Consider the following 18,800-nt stretch of genomic DNA (forward strand, 5'->3'; position numbering starts at 1 on the left):
TTCCTCAAGGACTTTCCACCATTCATTGTTCCTTTTGATGAGAAATGTCCCCATAACATGCTGCTGCCACCACCATATTTCTCAATAGGGATAATGATTTCTGGATGATGTATTGAGTTTGTGCGTCTAGGCCAGAAGATTCTATTTTAGGTTCATCAGACCAGAGTTTTGCTACATAGCTACAGTACACCCCCGTGTGTTCCTTTGTATACTTCACACAGGATTCAAGGTGGGTTCTCAAATAGTGACTTCCCTCTTGCCACCATACCGGCCAGGATTTGTGGCATGCTTGGGATAGTCATCACGTGTACTGGCAAGTCTTGGACATGGAAGCCTTAGCTCAGTTACTGATCTGATCCACCTCTTCCTCACTTGCTCATCCAGAAGGGACTTCCTGATCTAGGCAGCCCCTTGGTGGTGCCATACATTTTCACCATGCTCTGAGGGATGTTAAAGGATTTTGCAATTTATACACTCATGCATTGATCTGTGCCCTTCCACAAAATTTGTCCTGGAGTTTTGACAGCTCCTTGATGCTCATAGTAGAGTCTTTGCTTTGACACGTACTATCCAGCAAAGAGAACTCACAGCAATTGGTTAAGTTATCCTATCAATTTAATACATGTGGAGCCAATTTGCTTGGTGTGTACTTTTGAAGACAATTGATTACACCAAAGCTTAACAAGCCAATGCGATATGGTTAAGTGAAACACAGGTGCTCATGATTGAGTGCCAGCTGTCCTAATGCACACCCATCCACCTCTCCCAGGTGTGCAATGCAGTATGCTAATGAGCTGCTGCATTAAGGAGGTGGTAAGGGAAATTATGCATCCCTAGTGCATCCTCTGTATCAGGCACCCAGAAGTGGCTGTGTGCGGGTTAGGAAAGTGGATGCTTGTAAATTGAGCATGTTTTCCCAAACTTGACTGCCAAAGACTATTTAATTTTTTCCACATTGCTGCTTTGTCTTTCCTGATTTGATACTGCGACAATATTAAGTTGGATAAATCATAAAAGAGGAAGATTGGTTCTTACTTGCTAATTTTTGTTCCTGAAATACCACAGATTAGTCCAGACAAGTGGGTTTTGCATCCTTATCAGCAGTTGAGGTAGAGAACAAAAATTGAGACACTGCTATATATCTAAGAGTGCCGGTATTGACCCATACCCAAGCCAAAAGTATGTTTAAAACCAAACTGCCACCTATATAAGGTTGGAGCCCCACAACAAAGGAAGCCAACCAAGCTTGGTCATCCTGTAGGCTCCAGCTATACACTCACTGAAATCTGATCTGATTGCATAAACAAATTTGGAACAGTCTTTTGCAAATTAAGAGGCTGGGTCTCTGGACCAGTCTGATATTTCAGGAATGAAAAGTTAATAGGTAAGAAGCAATGTTCCTTTCTTGTTCATACCTGGGATCAGTCCAGACGAGTGGGATGTTACAGAGAACCCCTACACTACGTGGGCATTTGAAAGACCCATTCAGCACACTCTTAATCAGCTCACCTGGCACTCAGAACAACCAACTGGTAATGCCAATCAAAAGCGTGACGCGAAGACCATGTTGCTGCCCTAATGGGTATGACCAAGGGTCCCTCAAGCCCAGCACCTTGTTTCCAAACAGTGGCCAATCCAGGCTACAAGCACCTGGCAAGTACCCAAAACTCTAAGTAGATCTCATGCTACTGATGCCAGTAATAGCAATAGCTATTTCCTAAGTCAACTTGATTAATAGCAAATAATGGATTTCTCCAAGAACTTATCCAAACCTTTTTTAAACCCAACTACACTAACCACATCCTCTGGCAACAAGTTCCAGAGCCTAATTGTGCATAGAGCGAAAGAATTTTAAGAACATAAGAAAATGCCATACTGGGTCAGACCAAGGGTCCATCAAGCCCAGCATCCTGTTTCCAACAGTGGCCAATCCAGGCCATAAGAACCTGGCAAGTACCCAAAAACTAAGTCTATTCCATGTTACCATTGCTAATGGCAGTGGCTATTCTCTAAGTGAACTTAATAGCAGGTAATGGACTTCTCCAAGAACTTATCCAATCCTTTTTTAAACACCGCTATACTAACTGCACTAACCACATCCTCTGGCAACAAATTCCAGAGTTTAATTGTGCGTTGAGTAAAAAAAGAACTCTCTCCGATTAGTTTTAAATGTGCCCCATGCTAGCTTCATGGAGTGCCCCCTGAACAGATGATTTCAATGTGTTATCCACTATGACACCTAGATCTCTTTCTTGGGTTGTAGCACCTAATATGGAACCCAACATTGTGTAATTATAGCATGGGTTATTTTTCCCTATATGCATCACCTTGCACTTGTCCACATTAAATTTCATCTGCCATTTGGATGTCCAATTTTCCAGTCTTACAAGGTCTTCCTGCAATTTATCACAATCTGCTTGTGATTTAACTACTCTGAACAATGTGTCATCTGCAAATTTGATTATGTCCCTCGTCGTATTTCTTTCCAGATCATTTATAAATATATTGAAAAGTAAGGGTCCCAATACAGATCCCTGAGGCACTCCACTGTCTACTCCCTTCTGAGAAAATTGTCCATTTAATCCTATTCTCTGTTTTTACTTTTCCTAGAAGCCTCTCATGAGGAACTTTGTCAAACACCTTCTGAAAATCCAAGTATACTACATCTACCGGTTCACCTTTATCCACATGTTTATTAACTCCTTCAAAAAAGTGAAGCAGATTTGTGAGGCAAGACTTGGCCTGGGTAAAGCCATGCTGACTTTGTTCCAATAAACCATGTCTTTCTATATGTTCTGTGATTTTGATGTTTAGAACACTTTCCACTATTTTTCCTGGCACTGAAGTCAGGCTAACCGGTCTGTAGTTTCCCAGATCGCCCCTGGAGCCCTTTTTAAATATTGGGGTTACATTTGCTATCCTCCAGTCTTCAGGTACAATGGATGATTTTAATGATAGGTTACAAATTTTTACTAATAGGTCTGAAATTTCATTTTTTAGTTCCTTCAGAACTCTGGAGTGTATACCATCTGGTCCAGGTGATTTACTACTCTTCAGTTTGTCAATCAGGTCTACCACATCTTCTAGGTTCACCGTGATTTGATTCAGTCCATCTGAATCATTACCCATGAAAACCTACTCCTTTACGGGTACCTCCCCAACATGCTCTTCAGTAAACACCGAAGCAAAGAAATTTAGTCTTCCTGCAATGGCCTTATCTTCTCTAAGTGCCCCTTTAACCCCTCGATCATCTAATGGTCCAACTGACTCCCTCACAGGCTTTCTGCTTTGGATATATTTTAAAAAGTTTTTACTGTGAGTTTTTGCCTCTACAGCCAACTTCTTTTCAAATTCTCTCTTAGCCTGTCTTATCAATGTCTTACATTTAACTTGCCAACGTTTATCCTTTATCCTATTTTCTTCCGTTGGATCCTTCTTCCAATTTTTGAATGAAGATCTTTTGGCTAAAATAGCTTCTTTCACCTCCCCTTTTAACCATGCCGGTAATCGTTTTGTCTTCTTTCCACCTTTCTTAATGTGTGGAATACATCTGGACTGTGCTTCTAGAATGGTATTTTTTAACAATGACCACGCCTCTTGGACATTTTTTACTTTTGTAGCTGCTCCTTTCAGTTTTTTTCTAACAATTTTTCTCATTTTATCAAAGTTTCCCTTTTGAAAGTTTAGCACGAGAGCCTTGGATTTGCACACTGTTCCTCTTAGAGTCATTAAATCAAATTTGATCATATTATGATCACTATTGCCAAGCGGCCCCACCACTGTTACCTCTCTCACCATTAGTGAGAGAGGTAACAGATTAGTTTTAAATGTGCTACTTGCTAACTTCATGGAGTGCCCTCCAGTCCTATTATCCAAAAGAGTAAACAGATTCACATTTACCCATTCTAGACCTCAAGATTTTAAAGATCTCTATCATACCCCCCTCAGCCATCTCTTCTCCAAGTTGAACAGCCCTAACCTCTAGCCTTTCCTCAAAGGGGATGAACAGCTCCCCTATATCATTTTGTCACCCTTCTCTGTACCTTCTCCAGTGCAATTATTTTTTGAGATGCGGTGACCAGAATTGTACACAGTATTCAAGGTGCGGTCGCACCATGGAGCGATAGAGGCAAGATGACATTTTCAGTTTTAGTCACCATTCCCTTCCTAATATTCTGTTTGCTTTGATTGAAATCTGCTCAGTGTGCTGTGGCAAAGTATCAACTATGATGCCTAAATCTCTTTCCTGGGCATTAGCTCCTAATATGGAACCTAACATTTGGAAGATTAGGCATCCAAATGGCAGATGAAGTTAAATGTGGACAGGTGCAGGGTGTTACACAAAGGGTCATCCTTCCCAATATGCAACTACATCATGTTAGCTCCCAATATGGAACCTACCACCCAGGAAAGAGATCTGGGCGTCATGGTGGATAATACTTTGGAATCATCGGCTCAGTGTGCTGCAGCAGTCAGAAGGGCAAACAGAATGTTGGGAATTATTGGGAGGGGAATGGAGAGTGTCGGTGCCTCTGTATTGCTCCATGGTGAGACCGCACCTTGAATACTGTGTACAATTCTGGTCACCACATCTCGAAAAAGATATAGTTGTGATGGAGGTGTAGAGAAGGGCAACTAAAATGATAAAGGGATGGAACAGCTCCCCTATGAGGAGGAAGCTGTAGTAATTGCTACCCACATAGAAGGAAATGTGGAGATAAGCGAGACAATAAACATGACTAACATTCAGACCTGGTACCCAGTGAAGTCATCTGGGTTACTTGTATTAAAGATAAAGATTTCAATCCATGTCCCTCTGATACAGTCAAAAAAAACACAACACAAAAAAACAAAACATGCTTTAGTCTCCTCCCCCTACACATGCTGAAAGTTTAACTTCCACAGAATGTTTAAGTTTGAAGGCTTCCTATCTTTTTAGGCCTGCCAGTTACTAATACAAGCCTTGCTTCACACTGATTACTGCAGTGGTTCTCAACCCTGTCCTGGGGACCCCCCCCAGCCAGTCGGGTTTTCAGGATATCCACAATGAATATGCATGAGAGAAAGTTTGTATACACTGCCTCCATGACATGCAAATTTCCTCATGCATATTCATTGCGGATATCCTGAAAACCCGACTGGCTGGGGGGGTCCCCAGGACAGGGTTGAGAACCACTGGATTACTGGATCTCTTCCTCCTGCATCTTTAAAGCTCAGCAGCACATCTTTTTCAGCTCCCTCACAGGTCCTATGCCTCTTCTTTCCTTGTCTCCATCTGCTGTTAGTGCATTACCAGTCCCAATTCAAAATGTACTCACAGCCCAGCTTATTCCTTGCTCTCTATGGTCTCAGACAGTGCCTCCTTCCAAATGTGCCCATATTCTCTTGGCCCTATATCTTTGAACAGTCTCCTTACTAGAGGCAAAGATTCTCCATTACCGACTGCCTTTTCTTCCACTAAAAATTAAGACTCAATTTAAATCCCTCAAGTTTGCTTCCATGTGTACTGGCTTGGTATAAAAAGACTCTTCTGTACTCCTGGTGCCCTGGTAAAAAAACAAAAAAAGAAAACCAAGCCTTTCTAAAACTCACATGGAAATACAACCCCCTATTTAGGATAACACTGTTTCCTACCCTCTCCAAATTATCCCTGCAAGTTTGTTTTTCACCATAGAAACTAAGCCCATCCTTGGGAAAAACATTCTGAACCCTTAAATCTAAACAGGAAGTGTATCTTATATTTACACCAAATTCCAGAGTCTAGCAATCAAAAACTATCATTGGCTCTTCCCCTTGTTCTCTTCCAGGCACTTTACCTGATCAGACTGACTCTCTGTGCCACTATCTCTGTGTCCTCTCGGGTGGCAGGAACGTCTTCTACAAAGGCAATGCCGTAGAGCAAGAAGGTCTGCAAGAAGTCCCTCAGGCCATCATCAGTCTCCAGGAAGCTCTTTAAGGTGACAGATGGGATCTGGGCTTGCTGGTAGATTTCTGCATTCCAGAGATTCCGAGGCTGGACAATCTGATGCGTCTTCCCTTCATAACTGTTCTTCAAGAGCCATTCAAAGCCATACCTTGTCATGTGACCATCTGGCCCTAATAGGTAGATCAATAAAATGCATTACCTATACAATGACAAATCTGTCAACCCTTACCACAGCAGACATTTGTGTGTGTTTTGGGGGGGGGGGGGGGGGGGGGAGGGTTGCGTAACATGCACATGGAAAATATTAATTGGATAACTTTTCTAGCTGGAGTTAAAGGTTGTTTCCCATTCTGTACTTGTAAGAAAAAAAACCCACATACTTGAGTTAAACCATTTAGGACCTTTTTTATATAGATTATAGTAATATAAAAAGATTCATATTAATCCTTCTGTTCCCCATATCAATCATTAAATATAAGATCAGTGTTACATGCCAAGCGCCATCTTGAAAATATAGCAGCATGGTAAGCTTGCTAGTTAACAAAAAAAAAAAAAACAAAACAAAAAACAAACAAAAAATGCAAAATTGGTTCTTACCTGCTAATTTTTTTATTCCTGTAGTACCATGATCTGTTCAGACTGCTGGGTTTTGTCTCCCTTCCAGCAGATGGAGACACAAAAACTTTGAGAGCACCCCCTCTTAATCCAGTGTACCACCTGCAGCTCTTCAGATTTAAGATTAGCAAAGCAGAAGACATTAACAAATTGAACAGATATGTCAAGAAAAAAAAGACAAGAAAGGCCAATCTAACTATATACATGAGCATGATAAGAAAGTGTATTCTTCTTCAGCAAGTAGCATATCAGAAGAGTGGGCAGGCATCTGGACTGATCCATTGTACTACAGGAATTAAAGTTAGCAGGTAAGAACCAATTTTCCTTTCCTGTATGTACCAAAGCTTCTCTATCTGGGGTGGGACCTTGAGTCCTACTTTAATGACACTGCACCCGAAAACGATTGACATCTGGTGCCTGGACATCCAAACCGTAGTGTATGGCAAAGGTGGGCAGAGATTTCCAGATCGCTGCCCTGCAAATTTCTTGTGGGAAGACCTACTGGCACTCTGCCCAGAAAGCAGCCTACAACCGAATCAAATGTGCTGTCAAACCATCTGGGACAGGCTGTCTGTGACAAATATATGTGGAAGCAATGGCCTCATTCAACAGGCTATGTCACTTTACGATACTTCTTAGCATCACTCCATAGAACAAAGAGATGATCCAAGACCCAAAAAGAATTAGTGACCTCTAGATACCACAAGAGGACTTGACATCTAGACTCGATTCCCTAGCGTGAAGCGCATCCAGCTCAATATTAGGAAAGGCCAGAAGTTCTATTGACTGATTTAAGTGAAAAGCTGAGACAACTTTTGGGAAAAATGAAGGGACTGTTCTGAGTGATATTCTGGAGTCAGAAATTCATAAAAAGGTTCCTTGCAAGAGGGGGCTTGAAGCTCCTATATGCTCCCAACTGAGCATATCGCCATCAAAAACTGCCTTCAGAATTAAATCCTTTAAGGTGGCCTTCTTCAGGAGGTTCACACAAGATCGAGGACCAAATTAAGGCTCAAAGACTGACATACTGGGCGGACTGGGATTCAGCTGCCTCGCCCCTCTGAGAAAGTGCCAACATATCCGGATGCGCTACCAGGTTCATGCCATGAAACTTGCCTTTCAGGCATCCCAAGGCCGCCACCTGCACCCAAAGGAAGTTAAACCCTTTGCGTAGGCCTTTCTGTAAGAATGCCAGAATCTGTGACCGAGGAAGGATCCCCTGCTCACACCACAATTTGAAGACCTTCCACACCCTGACAAATTAAAGTAGAGGTCTTCAGAGCCTGAAGTAGAGTGGTAATGTCGTCTTCTGGATAACCCTGCGTCCTTAACTGCCTTTCAAAAGCCAGGCCACTAGACAAAAAACAATCTACCTGGTTGAAAAATAGGGCCTTGATGAAGCAGATTTGGAAGATGACTCAGCCTCAGGGGGTCAGTCCATTGCAAGGTTGACTAGGTCCGTGAACAAGGGTTATTGGGTCCACTCCAGAGCCTCTAGAACAATGGTTCTCAACCCTGTCCTGGGGACCCCCCCAGCCAGTTGGGTTTTCAGGATATCCACAATGAATATTCATGAGGAAATGTGCATGCACTGCCTCCATAACATGCAAATTCTCTCATGCATATTCATTGTGGATATCCTGAAAACCCAACTGGCTGGGGGGTTCCCAGGACAGGGTTGAGAACCACTGCTCTAGAATCACCTTCCCTGGGTGAACTTCTATTCTCCTTAGAATCTTGCCTACCAGAGATCATGGAGGAAACAGCAGAACAAAACACTGGTAAACAAAGTTTGTTTCCTTCAGGCTTTTTGGTGCTCCAAATAGATTTTGATGCTAATCACAGGTATTACTTCGAAATTTGTACATCACGTAAGGTTTTTGAGAAAACGGCCAATTTTGTGTTACAATAATTGTGAAATTTTAAAACACTTGTGTACATATATTTTCTTGCAGGACAGTAGTTTTTATGATTTTTAAAATCCATAAGCAATGTAACATGTAACAGACTAACTTTTAAAAAAAATACACCAAGAAACTCTGCCTGATCATGCCAGAACTTGCTCGGACAAGCCCCAGCTCGGCTGCAAGATTCCAATTTGTTTCCATGATGACGCAACCTTATATAAGCAGCAGCAGCAATGAGTAGTCTCCTTTGCAAGGTCTGTGTGAAGGAGCGAATAGTATCATTAAAACTGTTTAAAGCTTGTGGATTTAATTTCATATACTTTATGAAATGTCGCGCCAATGTCATAATAGCCGTGACAAGTTTTGTTACATTTGTGGTGAAAAGGAGTATGACTGCACTCATTAAGAAGGCATGCAAGTTATACTTCGGGTGCAAAATTGGTGACCAGACAGAGCATGGGCTCCTCATGTTGTGCATCTTGCACCAGTAGTCTGTGAGCTTGGCTGAAATGTGTGACCATCCATGCAGTTTGCCATCCCAATGATATGGAGGGAACAGAAAGATCATAACACTGTTTCTGGTGCCAACACTGCCATTATAGCTTATGCCACTAATGACATGTAACAATGCTTAATGTATATCACGCTTTTCTGGCAAACAGTACGTGATAAAGACATAAATGCATGTGTTCAGCTTGTTAAAATGTGTTTCACCGAAGGTTGTGGGGAAACAAAAGTGTTCCCAGAAATTTACCAGTGACAGTGTGTGGCCAAGGGAGCACCAGGGCATTGACCCTTTCCGTTCTGTGCTCCCTTCTGCAACTGAAGAAACGTGGTGGTTCGGCATTCTGTTGAGTCGCCATCAGCTCCAGATGGAGCATCCCACCTGCAAGCTCCCACTCTCTAGGGTCTAGTCTGACTGCTCAGAAAATCTGCTTGCACATTGTTGGTCCCCACTATATGTGATGCTACCAGCAAGGCTAGATACTGTTCTGCCCAGGTAGTCAATATCTCTGTTTCCAGATCTACTGGACGACTTTTGGTTCCTCCCTAACTGTTGATGTAGGCTGCTGTCGCATTGTCTGACAAAACACATACTGCCAGGTTGTGCAAGAGAGGAAGAAAGCTCTGCAATGCTAACATGCCGCTCTTGTCTAGGAGATTTGATGGACCACTGTGCCTGGACCGATTGAGACTGGCACACAGCACCCCCCAACCTGAGAGGCTGGTGTCTGATCACTAATCACCCAGAGGCAGCTCGATGTCCACCCCGTGCCTCAAGTGGCCTCACGAAAGCCACCAAGACTGGACCTGGTGGATTGAGTGATAAGAGAATCTGGAACTCTGACATCGGATCCCAACAGGATAGTAACGCTTTCTGTAAGGGCCTCATATAAGCGAACGCCCACAGGACCAACTCCAGAATGGATGCCAAGGACCTGCAGATAATCCCAGACTCTGGGTACAGAAACTACCAAGGAGGTGTGTCTAATTTGATTTATTCCTCCATGAGGAAGGCCTTGCCCACTCTGGTATCAGAGCATGCTCCTAAGAAATCCAGGACCTGACAAGGATGAAGATGACTCTTGGACTGATTGACAATCCAACCGAGGGACCTCAGATGGTGCAAGACCTTGCCCACCACCTGCTTGCAGGAGTTCCTCAGACTTCACCTGAATGAGCCAGTCATCCAGGTGAACTAGCACCTCTTCCCTTTGGAGAGCTGTTGCCATCACCATCTTGGTGAAAGTGTGCAGAGGTGTAGCCAGACCGAATGGAAATGCATTGAGGATCATGAAAATGAGAAACCTTTGAGGATCCCTGTTGATACTAATGTGCAGATACGCTTCAGTCAGATCCAGGGAAGCCAAGAACTCTGCACCTCCGCAATGACCAAGCACAGGCTCTCCCCATCTGAAAAGGAGGTACTTTGAAAGCCTTGTTCACCTTCAGGCCAAATAGAATGACGCCCTGTTCCCCAATCTTCCTGGGGCACTGGAACGATGGTCCCTAGGTCCTCTAGCCTCTGGATGGTTTGCTGCACAATCTGTTTCTTCATTGGTGAACCTCAGGGAGAAGACAGACAGATCTCAGAGGTCGAGCAAATTCTAAAGCGTAAGAGTGTTCTATGATGCTTAGAACCCACTGGTCTGATGTTCTCTTGACCCATTCTTTGTGTAAAAAAAAAAAGGGGGGGGGGGGGAACAGCCATTTCTCATTGAAACAATTTGGACCCAAGGGACCCCTGAATAGCCCTCTCTACATCCACGAAAGGACTGAGACCACAATTAGGACCTCAGAGGTTTGTCTTTGGCTCATTCCTGGCATGCTGCTCAGTTGGAAGAGCCATTGCCCCTGAAGATGTGAGCAGGTTGGAAGAAAGCCTTTAGTCCCCTTAGGTTTGTCTTCACACAGCTTGTGCACCTTGTCAACCAGTTGCTCAAGTCTTCAAAGAGAAGCTTGCCTTTAAAAGGGAGTGCACTAAGCTGTGTCTTAAAGAAAAGATCAGCAGATCAGTTGCATACCCACAGAAGCCTCCTGGCAGATACTGATGACACTTGTTTTGGAGGAGGTATGAAGATCGTATAAGGTGTCTGCTCCATAGGCCACCACCAGCTCCACATGCTCTGCCTGCACCGTCTCCTGAGGTGGGAGGTCCTTGGTACTCAGCAATTGCTGCACCCACCTCAGGCTGGCCCAAAGCATGAAACTGCTACAGACTGCAGCTCGAATGCCAAGAGCTGAAACTTAAGATATATGTTTGAAATGGACCTCTAGCTTCCTGTCCTGGAGGGCTTTCAGGGATGCCACTCTGGCTACCAGGATGGTGGTTCTCTTGGTGACAGCCAATACTGAAGCATCCACCTTAGATATCTTCAAAAGCGCTAGAGTTTCCTCAGGCAAAGGACAAAGCTTGTCCATAGCCCGGCCCACTCTGAGGCTCACCTCCAGATTATCCTACTGAACCATCTTATGAAAAGGGAAGGTTTTGGCTGGACCTCGCAACCCTACCATGACTGGGATCCACCGTGTCCAGGGCTGGGTCATCCTGAGGAACCACTATGCCTAGCTCTGCCAGGATGTGTGGAATCAGGGTAGTCAGTTCATCCCTCTGAAACAGCTGGACTACTTTTGGATTGTCCCCATCCAGTGGTAAAGCCTTCTCCAGTTCCTCTTCCTGCTCCAGAAAAAGGGGGTCCCCCTCCTGAGGAGGGATCAGTCAAGGGGCCCCTGACCTTCTGGATTTGAATGGCCCCCCCCTGCAGTTCCAGCTTGGGCAGCCCCTTGACCAGTTAGTGCTAAGAACCCCCTTGCAGGGGGTGACTGGCCATATAAGCTTTCTGCATTAAAAGCACAAAATCAGTAGTAAACCCAGCTGGACCCTTCAAATCCCCCTCCTGGAGTCCGGGTCCTCCTCAGAGAACTCATGTAGAGATTCCTGGGGGTCCCCCAGGGCTCAGGTCAGCAACAGATCAGGAGGGAGATCTCCCCTTAGCAGCTGAAAAGGCTTTCAAGATGGCTGCCATTCCTGCACTTAGAGGGAACGGGACAGCCTTGCTCTTCCATTACAACAAGCCTCTTGCCCGCACTGCGAAGCTTTCCTGCTGCTGTTGCTCCTGAACACTCCCCATTTGTGAAGCAACGAGAACAGAGGCCTGCATTTGAGAGCCAAGTAGCCAGCTCCCTGCAGGCTGAGCAATGGTCATGCGACATAGCCAGCGTGTAGGGGAGTGTGTGTGGCTGGTGCCAAATAGGAAGCGGGACCTTGAAAATGCAATCCTCTCCCATGTGCCCTGACACTGGCTCTCAGCATCAGGACTGCTGCCCGAGCTGGTTGATGCTTTTTTTTTTTTTTTTTAAGTTTTCCAGGAAGGAGAGCAAGGCAGCTGGACCACTGGCTTTCTCCCCCAGCACCCACAAGTTGGAACAGAACTGGGTTCCCAACCCTGGCTCCTAGAATACCTGCTACCAGAGGGGATGGTCCCACTAGGACCTGCCAACCCCCTGGGAGGTCTGCTAGAAATTGTCCTGCTTGACTTTATTTTTTCCTTTTGTTCCTTGGAAACCTTAAGGTCTGTTCAGAACTGCCGGATTTGCACCACCATCTGCTGGAGACAAATACTGAAGAACTGCAGGTGGCACATCAGATTAAGAGGGGGTGCTCTCATAGCTTCTGTCTCCATCTGCTGGAAGAGGTGCAAAACCCAGTCTGGACTGATTCAGATATGTACAGGGAACTCCATTTTTAATTTAACTGAATAAAAGGAAAGCATTGTGGCTAGGTTAGCTAGCCACACTAATCAGATTGTCACAATCTTTTTTTCTGCCAGAGTAGCTCTTCCATCCTAGTACATTTTTTCCTTTTCAGAAGTCACTAGTATTTATACAGCTAACCAAATAGCTCAAGCTGCAGTGTCTTTGTACAAATAAACACCACACTGAAAATTGTGGGAAAAAAAAATACATGTTGGTAAAACAAAATCAAGGATCCTTTAACCAAGGTAACACATGTAAAGGAAAATTAGTTTCTTACCTGATAATTTTCGTTCCTGTAGTACCAAGGATCAGTCCAGGACACCTGGGTTGTGACTCCGCACCAGTAGATGGAGACAGACTAAAACTTGTGGGCGGAGCCATATATGCCCCTGTGTCAGTCACAGCCCCTCAGTCATACGTAATGTCAAAGTAGAACACAACCAGAGAACTAAAACTAGCTAGAAACCGCTAATAGAACGGGGAAAACACCCCTCCTGGAAACAGACTCTCCAACCGAGAGAGCTAAACAAGCGGAACAGAGGAATTCAGAACAAAGAGCGGACTCTCCATTACTTCAGCGCAGCACTGCGGGCGGGATCCTGGACTGATCCTTGGTACTACAGGAACGAAAATTATCAGGTAAGAAACTAATTTTCCTTTCCCTGTACGTACCAGGATCAGTCCAGGACACCTGGGATGTACCAGAGCTAAATTACCGAGGGTGGGAAGCAGAGAGTCCTGCTCTGAGTACCCCCTCTCCAAATCCCCCGGAATCGGAAGTCCGGCCATCCAACCGGTAATGCCTGATAAAGGTATGCAAAGACTTCCAGGCAGCCGCCCTGCAAATCTCTTGAGGCGACACCTGAGAAGCCTCCGCCCAAGCTGCCGCTTGCGAACGAGTCGAGTGAGCCTTCAGGCCCACGGGAAGCGGTGTTCCCCGCACCAAGTACGCCGAACCGATGGCCTCCTTAAGCCACCGGGCGATCGTTGTGCGAGACGCTGCGGCCCCTTTCTTAGGACCAGAGAACAGGACGAACAGAAGATCTGTGACCCGAAAAGGATTAGTGACCTCCAGATATCGGAGGAGGGACCTCCGTACGTCAAGTGTCCGCAATTCCCTCGCTTCCGGAACAGAGGACTCCCCGCCCGCCAAAGCGGGCAGTTCCACCGATTGATTCATTTGAAAAGAAGACACCTCTTTCGGTAGAAAGGAAGGAACTGTGCGCAAAGAAACTCCGGAATCGGAAATACGCAAAAAAGGGTTCCCTACAGGACAGGGCCTGCAACTCGGAAACCCGCCGTGCCGAGGCGATCGCTACCAAGAACGCCGTCTTGAGAGTGAGATCCTTAAGAGTCACGCGTTTCAAGGGCTCAAAAAAGGCGCCGCGCATAGGGAGGAGAGAACCCAGTTGAGGTTCCAAGCCGGACAAGGGAGACGCAAAGGAGGGCGAAGGTGCTTGGCACCCCGGAGGAAGCGAGAAATGTCCGGGTGGAGTGCCAGGGAATTACCACGGACCTTACCCCGCAAACAACCAAGCGCCGCCACTTGGACCCGAAGGGAACTGCCCGCCAGACCTTTGGCCAGACCAGCCTGGAGGAACGCCAGAAAGTCGGAGACGGAAGCCGGAGTGGGGTCCACCCCACGCTGCACGCACCATTCCTCAAAGACCACCCAGACACGGACATACGCCAGAGACGTCGACTGCTTCCTGGAACGCAGCAGCATGGCTACCACCGCATCTGAGTAACCTGGCCTCTTCAGCCGACTCCTCTCAAAAGCCATGCCGCGAGACAGAAGTTATCCGCATCCTCCAAACAAACGGGGCCCTGATGTAGCAGGCCCGCCATTCCTTGGAGCCGAAGGGGCGCCGTTACCGCCAGCAGGGCGAGGTCTGCGAACCACGGCCGGCGCGGCCACTCCGATGCCACCAAGATCACCTTGGCCGGGTGCAATTCTGTGCGCCGTAGAATCTTGCCGATCATCGGCCACGGGGGAAACACGTAGAGCAGCACCTCCGCCGTCCAGGGAAGCACCAACGCATTGACGCCTTCTGCCCCCCATTCTCGACGTCGACTGTAAAATCGCGGGGCCTTCGCGTCGTGCCATGTGGCCAACAGATCCATGTGGGGCACCCCCCACGTTTTGCAAATGAGCAGAAATGCTTCGTCCCCCAACTCCCACTCTCCGGGATCCCGACGATGACGGCTGAGAAAATCCGCCTGCACGTTGTCGACTCCCGCAATGTGAGACGCTGCTATGTTGCGGAGATGTAGCTCCGACCAGGCCATCAAGCGCTTCCTCCGCCACCTGGGGGGCTCCTTGTCCCGCCCTGGCGGTTGATGTATGCCACGGTGGTCGCATTGTCCGACAACACTCGAACTGCCTTCCCCCGCAGCCACGGCAGGAAGGCTTGCAGGGCCAGACGGACCGCTCTGGTCTCTAGGCGATTGATAGACCACTGGGCTTGCGACACGGACCATAGGCCTTGGACCGAGCTCCCCAGGCAGACCGCTCCCCAACCGGAGAGGCTGGCATCCGTGGTCACCACCGTCCAGTTGGGCACCCGAAGAGAGACCCCAGACGACAGATGCTTGGGATCCAGCCACCAGAGCAGGCTGGACCTCGCGTGTCCCGTGAGCGGAAGCGGTAGATGGAATTCCTCCGAGACCGGCTTCCAGCGGGATAGTAAGGATGACTGTAATGGTCGCAGATGAGCCAATGCCCAGGGAACCAGCGCCAGCGTTGAAGCCATAGACCCTAGGACCCTAAGGTAGTCGCAGACCCGCGGTTGGCGGAGAGAAAATAAGCGTCGTACTTGAGCTTGCAGTGTGCACACCCGTTCGTGCGACAGGAACACCTTGCCCTGCTTCGTGTCGAAAAGAGCTCCCCGATATTCCAAGGTCTGCGTGGGTGTCAGATGACTCTTGGCTGTAGTTGACCACCCATCCTAGGGACTGCAGAAGGTGGAGGACCCTGGCTACCGCCATCCGACACTGATCCTCGGACTTCGCCCGAATCAACCAATCGTCTAGGTAAGGATGGACCAGGAGACCTTCTCGGCGCAGCTGCACCGCCACCACGACCATCACCTTCGTGAATGTACGTGGGGCCGTCGCGAGCCCGAACGGGAGCGCTCGGAACTGGTAATGCCGCCCTAGGATGCAGAACCTGAGGAAGCGTTGGAACGACGGATGAATGCCTATGTGAAGATATGCCTCCGTGAGATCCAGGGAGGCCAGGAACTCGCCGGGCCTTACCGCGGCGATGACTGAACGAATCGTCTCCATTTGGAAGTGAGGAATGCGAAGGCATCTGTTTACCCCTTTGAGATCCAGAATCGGTCTGGACGTGCCGTCTTTCTGCGGGACGATGAAGTAGATGGAGTGACGGCCCTTGCCGTGTTGGCTGACCGGGACTGGGGAAATAGCTCCCAAGCCTCCTAAGCGTCGGATGGTGTCCAGCACCGCCGCCTTCTTCTCGGGAGCTTTGCCAAGCCTTCTAAGCGTCGGATGGCGTCGAGCACCGCCGCCTTCTTCTCGGGAGCTTTGCAAGGCGAGACCAGGAACTTGTCCGCTGGAGTGTGAGCAACATCTAACGCGTAGCCGAGTCTTATCACAGTGAGGACCCACTGGCCCGACGTTACACCGGCCCATCTCTCGTAAAATGACATCAACCGCGCCCCGACGTTGGGAACGGCGTGCTGAGGCTGCGGCGGGAGATGGGCCGACCCCCTTTCATTGCTAAGACTTGGGGCGCGGAAGAGACGAAGTACCCTCGGGTCATCGCCGTCTGACGTTTGGCCCTGTCGCGCCTTCTCCTGCGCGGACATGCCGTCCCCCTCTGCCCCCCTCGGGGACGGGGACTCCTGATCTTCCGAGTCCTCCGAGACAGTCAGACGTCACCCTGTCACCCCTGGGTGGAGCGGCCCGCCGCGAGCGATTTGCCCTAGGGGGGCTCGATAGGGCCTCCGGCCGCGGGGTTCGAGGGTGTCTCCCCCGGGGGTCCTGTGGATGCGGGCGCTTCTTCAGAGCCTTGCGGGCCTTAAAAGCCCTGTGCATGGCCAAAATAAATTCTGATGAAAACGCTTGTCACTGTCCACGGTCTTGGAGCCCTAGTCCAGCAGGGGTGAGTGAACCGGGCTCCCCGGTGTCACCCCTGACGCTGCTACTGGAAAAGCCGGGTCCCCGACCCTAGCAGCGGCCTCAACCAGGGGGGGGTAGTCCCCTCAGGACCTCACAACCCCTCTGGGAGGCAGGGCGGACGGTACGACAGTGACAATTTAGCAAAATCAAAAATCCCAATTAAAACCACTAACTGGCCTAAAATCAAGAAAAAGACATGAACCGACCCTGACGGAGAACCAGAACCAGGGCAGGAAGGAGCTGTGACCGCACCTGCACCATCTACTGGAGACAGAGTAAGACTGAGGGGCTGTGACCGACACAGGGGCATATATGGCTCCGCCCACAAGTTTTAGTCTGTCTCCATCTACTGGTGCGGAGTCACAACCCAGGTGTCCTGGACTGATCCTGGTACGTACAGGGAAAACATTTTAAAAGCAAAATTGTTTTAGAATACAGTTAATCATTTTCTGATTTGCAGACCTTTGAAAAGAACCAGCAACAAATTTAGGGGTTAAACCAAGTGATAGAAGTATTAAGCAAATGGGCTCACTGATTCTTTTTAAATTAAAGGGGGGGGGGGGGAGATTGGTTTTAGCAAGAATGGGGTATGGTTCATTACTTTGCTTAGAGGCCAGGTGTTGGCAAGTACATCTTTTAGAGGACACATTTTAAACCATAAAATTCAGTCAGATTTCATCTTACAAAAAAAAAAAAAAGTTTTACTGAAAGCCAAGATCATGCATGTTAAATACCAACTGTTTTAAAGATCAGCTTTTCTTGCATTACTGTACTTTATCTGGAATGGGGCGGGAAACGCTGCCTGCAGCGCAGCCCGCAGTCTCACTTACAGGTGATGTAGAGCGTGGTTTCATCGTGTCGCACCTGCTTTGGCCTGATGTGGAGGTCCACGCTGGCTGTGTCCAGGCTGCGCTGGTTGGTCCTGCTGTTGTAGCAGGAGGCCGAGCGGCAGTGATCCCGCAGCCAGACATAATCGAATCGCATGCAGGTGTCTGCATAATGCACCTCTGGCAAAGCAAATGAGATTTCTAATCAAAAGTTAATTGAATACAAGTCCTCACTAGATGGGCAAAAAGACTGCTGCAGGCAAAATGCAACAGATTTACACTAATAGCATATAAAAGGCTGAGAAACCCATTAATGTGTCATTTGGAGGATACACAGCAGCATTTATCCTCACCATATAGTTTAGAAACGCTGTCCTGGTGTGACCTGCAATTTTTCCCTCCATGGAAGGAGACCATGCGACAGTACCCGGCTGCAATCAAGACCTCAGTCATGCTGTTTTCAAATGAAATGCAGTTAAGACTTTTCTTCAAGGCTGTTCAAAGCTGAATGCCATTTCAAGGGATTATTGCATATAGATGAACAGCTAGTGGAGGAAACTAGTTTTAGAGGTTTTTCTCCACAAGTCAAGCCTTTACATGTTCCAGAAAAAAGGTCTTTGTCCTCCACGGGGGCAATCCCAAGACCTGACAGTTTCAGCAGGAGCTGGGTGCTTTCTTCACAGCTCCCCCAGACAGCAGGCAGATATAAAATGAGCTAGCTCTAAAACCAGAGAAAACAACCGACTGCTCACAGTGCATTTCACTTTTGCTGACTGAGTGGGAGTTGACAAGTTTAGGTTTTGTTTTGGTTTTTTTTTGGGGGGGGGGGGGGGGGGGGGGGGGGGGGGGGGGGGGGGGGCTGCCTGCTCCTAGATCAAAATCTGAACTGGGGGTGGAATCTGGAGCCATGAGCTTCATTCGTTAGTTTTTCGTCTCCTAGTTCACTCTGCCCAGTCAGTGGCAGTCCTCATCCAGGGGACAAGCACCAGAGGTCCATTCAGAGCCCTGCAACCATGAGTCTTAATTCTGGCCACTAGCCCTTGTGTGATGGCTGAGACTCCTTCACTGCCAGGCTGTGGACATTGCCTCCGCAGCACCCTCCAGCCTCAGCTGGAATAGGCAGAA

At 47.7% G+C, this 18,800-nt stretch overlaps 1 protein-coding gene across 7 annotated transcripts in view; it reads right to left on the reverse strand.

Moving 5' to 3' along the window:
• TMLHE (trimethyllysine hydroxylase, epsilon) overlaps positions 1 to 18,800 on the reverse strand; it is a 63,358-nt gene that overhangs the window by 21,308 nt on the left and 23,250 nt on the right. For all 7 annotated transcript variants that reach the window (XM_029607206.1, XM_029607207.1, XM_029607208.1 and 4 more), the window contains 2 exons: positions 17,679 to 17,855; positions 5,817 to 6,096 (listed from right to left, as the gene is read on the reverse strand). In XM_029607206.1, the coding sequence (XP_029463066.1) occupies positions 5,817 to 6,096; positions 17,679 to 17,855 (457 nt within the window). The remainder of the gene's footprint in view (positions 1 to 5,816; positions 6,097 to 17,678; positions 17,856 to 18,800) is intronic.

This window comes from Rhinatrema bivittatum, chromosome 6 (assembly GCF_901001135.1).
Source record: "Rhinatrema bivittatum chromosome 6, aRhiBiv1.1, whole genome shotgun sequence".
Classification (NCBI taxonomy): Eukaryota; Metazoa; Chordata; class Amphibia; order Gymnophiona; family Rhinatrematidae; genus Rhinatrema; species Rhinatrema bivittatum.